This window comes from Microtus ochrogaster, unplaced genomic scaffold (genome assembly GCF_000317375.1).
Source record: "Microtus ochrogaster isolate Prairie Vole_2 unplaced genomic scaffold, MicOch1.0 UNK4, whole genome shotgun sequence".
NCBI classification, from domain to species: domain Eukaryota; kingdom Metazoa; phylum Chordata; class Mammalia; order Rodentia; family Cricetidae; genus Microtus; species Microtus ochrogaster.
Window position 1 is genome coordinate 6,769,284 of NW_004949102.1, and position 4,221 is coordinate 6,773,504.

Below are 4,221 nucleotides of genomic sequence, written 5' to 3' on the forward strand. Positions count from 1 at the left end.
GGGTGGATGGATGGGTGATTGGTTGGTTGACTGACTGACTGACTGATTACCTGGTTAGTTTGAGTAGCTGTTGTTTGTGGTTATAGGGATCTAACTTAGAGTTGGATAAGATTTTTTCCACTGAGGTATACTCCCAGCTGTATATTTTGTATTTCTAAAATGGAGTTCCCTATGTTGTGTCTTAGGCTAGCCTTAAACTCTTGGCCTCAAGTGATGCTCCTGTCTCAGACTCCCACAGCAGGTGTGGGTTTGTTTTTTGTTTTGTTTTTAAAAGCATCCCATTTTAAGACAATCTCTGAGGATACTAGGCTGTGCCAACATTTATTTTGTTTTCTTCCTAAATTGTCTTTGTATAGTTCTGTGCCCCTTAAGAGGGATACATCAGAATGCTGCTTCCCAGGTTGTCCAGGGCCAGAGCTAGGCAGCTTGTGGACGTTAGGGCTAGCTACGTCTTACCACAGCCACTCCACTGCCCTTATCTCACTAGAAGTATTTTCTTCGGGCTAAATCTCAATGTCCTGTCTGAGTGGTCTAGGTGTTACCAACCAGCTCAGCTAAACACTCGTTTCACACCGACTCCCGCTATCAGCCTCCTCCGCCTTCCTGGAAGATCCCGCGGGGGTCAGGGCAGGGGTTATAGCTTCTACTTCACTGACAGAACTACTCCCGTGCTGTGCAGCTTCCCAAGCATAGCCCTTTCCTGTCCATTGGAAGACAAGACCAAAGCGCATAATTATTTGGCCCAAGTTAACTGGAACTGGGCCATCCTTTTCGAAGGTTCCATGCTGGTTGTTTGTGCAGTGGTGGCGCTGGGAGATGATAGATTGGGGGGGGGGGTTGTTGATTTTTTTTTAGTTAACCCTAAAATAGTTTTAAAAAGATACCAGCCTATGAAATTCTAAAATTAGTAGCTAAATAGGCTAGTTTAGTTTGGTTTTGTTTCTTTTATACGCTTGACTCTGGAGGAAGGGACATAGATGGACCAGTGGCCAAACAACAAAGTAGAAGACAGAAATGTGTGTTTTCGTTGTTTCTTTTCAAGCTGATGGAAGCTCGAGCTTGGGCACTAGAGAGCTGAAAGAGACAGCAGCTTAGCAGAGGATCAGAGCCGGCGGGCAACCTATGGCTGGCTTGCTAAAGATGGAGGCAGGCAGGTCTGTGTGGAAGTGTCTCCACACTTCTCTTTCCTAGAAGTTTCTTAAAGAACTAAAACGAACTGCCATGGCCCACATACACACAGCATATAGGAGGCTGAGATGGTAGGATCCAGAGTTCAAGGCCAACGTGAGCTCCACAACCAGCCCCTCTCTAAATTAAAGGAAAGAAAAGAGTTGGAACTTCTGTGTGCCTGGAAGGCAGGTGAGTCACTAGCTGGGGCTGGCAGACGCTGGTAGCCTGAAGGAACAGGGCCAGTTGCCCCCGCCAGCACCTGGGTCCTGAGCACCAGCCCGACCAACGGTCTTGCTTTGTCTCTCCAGGCCTGGTCCAGATCCCTGTGAGCATGTACCAGACTGTGGTAACCAGCCTCGCCCAAGGCAACGGGCCAGTGCAGGTGGCCATGGCCCCAGTAACCACCAGGATATCGGACAGCGCAGTCACCATGGACGGCCAGGCTGTGGAAGTGGTGACATTGGAACAGTGACACGCAGCCCTATCATGGCATCGTTTTCTAGTCTACTTCAATTTTTTTACATGTTTGCAGAGGTGCAATCAAATGGAATTAAGTCTCTCGACTTGGAAAGAAAAGTTTTGGTAACCTTTTTTTTAAAAAGGAAGAAAGGCAGCAGATTTTGGAATCACATTTTTTTAAAGCACCACTTCTGGGATTTGGTGGAGCGAGAAACCACACCGATTTCACTGTCCCAAAAAAGCCAAATTGTGGCCGGACATATTGTGCGGAAACGTGTGTATACTTATGTGTGTGTATGTGTGAGTGTGAATATATGTATATGTGTACATATGGACATACACATTTGCATATGTGTATATAGTATATATGTACATACATATATATGTATGAAACCCGCATGGAATTAACTGTATGAAATCAAGGTGAACTGTGGAAAATTAACCCACCCAGTTTAGTGGGTGGTAGGGTACATGGCCAGACACAGTCACCTGGTTTTCGTTCATACCAGGGTCATGCATTGAGCTACTGACAAACTCAGGCAGAGGTGACCACGTCCTTCACCAAAGCTGCCTCCCAGTGGCCGCCTAGAACTCTGCTAGATTCAAGCGAGGGGAGGAAGATCCAGGACGCAATGCGGTCCAGAAAGTGCTTACGGGAGTCCAGTCACCACGCGTTTTGCCAGCAGAGACTTTTCAGGCTGGCCCAGGTGCTGACCTTGCCTCAGGCAGGTAAATGCCCTACAGGCTCCGGGCAGGGGCAAGAAATCTGTCCTTTTGTTCCCACCTCCTCCCTTCCCGGGAATCCTTGGTCTCGTGACTAATAAAGAGTTGCTCTGGTTGCCAGGGCAGTCCGGAACCAGTTCCCTGTGAACTGAGGGCAACAGGAGTGTTGGGGGGCTGAGGAAATGCTTGTGGAGCAGGCGGGTGTAAATGCAGGGGTGTGTGTGTGTGTCTGTGTGTGTGCTGGGGAGAGATTGAGGAGAGTATGGGAGAGCAGGAAGGGAAGGAGGGAGAAAACTTAATAAACCAGGGTGCACCCATGGGAGCCGTGCTCTCCCGCTATCTAGTATGTTAGCAGAGGAGACTGCCACGCAAAGGACCTCTGCCTGAAGGCTGGCCTGGCCGTCACAGGGCGTCAGGAGAGAAGGGACCATGTTCCTGGTGTGGCCCTGCTCCAGGAGGACTCTGCTAGGACCGTTTTCCCAGGCACATCCCGGCAGCCCAGGCCTGGCACAGCTTTCCTGCTCACAGTGTGGATTGGACTGAGCGTTCTCTGCCGGTGTGGCCTGTGCTTCTTCAGCCACCAGCCCTGAGTCTCCAGGGGCTAATTCATCTGACTTTTTGACAAGCCAAATCTCCGCTCCTCACGTACGGGGACAACTCTTCCCTCCTCCCGGGTCCTCCCATGTGTGTGATAGTGTATTTAATGTGCTGTTCTGGTTTTTTGTTTTTTAATGAGACATTAAAAGATTCTTCATGTCTTGCTCAGCCTTTGAGAAAAGTTTCCAATTCTTATATTTGCTTGTTTTATATAAAACTATCCAATGTTTTTTGTATGTTCTTTTCTGTACGTAATTGGGGGAGGAGCGGGAGATTTGCATATAAACAGTCCTGGTTCTACAATTTGTTATTTTTTTAATTATTATTTTTTATCATATATTGTGAAGCCGTTCAGGGGCTTTAAGGTCCATGTTCCTTTGTGGTAAAATAACCTCCCAATAGTTTGAGAAATTGCCGAGAAGAAACAAGCAAGACCCCAGTAGCAGAGCATGGATTCTGTGCTGTTCTCCATTCTGTCTAAACTGCCTCATTCAATAAATAGTTTAAATGTGGCAATAAGACGTGCCCCTCTCTGCAGCAGCCTCGGCCTCTTGGGGGTGGGGGAGGGTGGCTCGTTGTCCTTTTCAAAAGACGTGCACTAGAGGTCTTTACCTGGAACGTTCCAGGGCCTCCGGGAGGCTCCAGGAGTGTGCTGGGTGAACTCTTGTTTTCTCTATTATGGTGTTGTGGAACAGTCATACTTCAGCAAACCTCATGATAAGCCAGGCAGCGGTGGTGCAGGCCTTTAATCCCAGCACGTGGGAGGCAGAGGCCATTCTGGTCTACCAAGTAAGTTCTAGGACAGGCTCCAAAGCTACAGAGAAACCCTGTCTCAAAAATAAAAAGGAAAAGCCTCAAGGTCACGGTGTGAGGGCTCCACTCGAGGGGTGTGGAGGGTCCCCCCAGTGAGTGTTTGATCCAGGAATGTCCTCAGAGCACGAGGCCCTGCGGCCCTGCCCCTGCGTTGCTCCTATGTCCTCATGTCTTGGTTTCTCACACAGCCACACACCTCCCTCCCTCACTGTTTTAAGGTGGCAACTGCCACTCTCTCTGCTGTCTCCTGCCACACCCCAGCTTGGACACTTCCCAAAAGTCTCTAGTCTTACTCACCCCGAATGCCCGTTCTCTGCCCATTTTTGTTGATAGATGGCTCTGCGTTTCCTTCTGGTAGGATTAAAGAGTAACAGAACGAGGACACGTTTTCCTTTGGTGTTTAACCTTGGCTCAGTAATGTCAGGTGCCTGTTTCTCTCCGCGTGCATACGTGGTGCAC

The 4,221-nt window shown here is 48.8% G+C and overlaps 1 protein-coding gene across 2 annotated transcripts in view; it reads left to right on the forward strand.

Moving 5' to 3' along the window:
* Nrf1 (nuclear respiratory factor 1) overlaps positions 1–1,959 on the forward strand; it is a 102,986-nt gene extending 101,027 nt beyond the window's left edge. For both annotated transcript variants that reach the window (XM_026788590.1, XM_005365768.3), the window contains one exon: positions 1,479–1,959. In XM_026788590.1, coding sequence (XP_026644391.1) covers positions 1,479–1,642 — 164 coding nt within the window. In that variant the 3' untranslated portion in view covers positions 1,643–1,959. The remainder of the gene's footprint in view (positions 1–1,478) is intronic.
* The last annotated feature ends 2,262 nt before the right edge of the window (positions 1,960–4,221 follow it).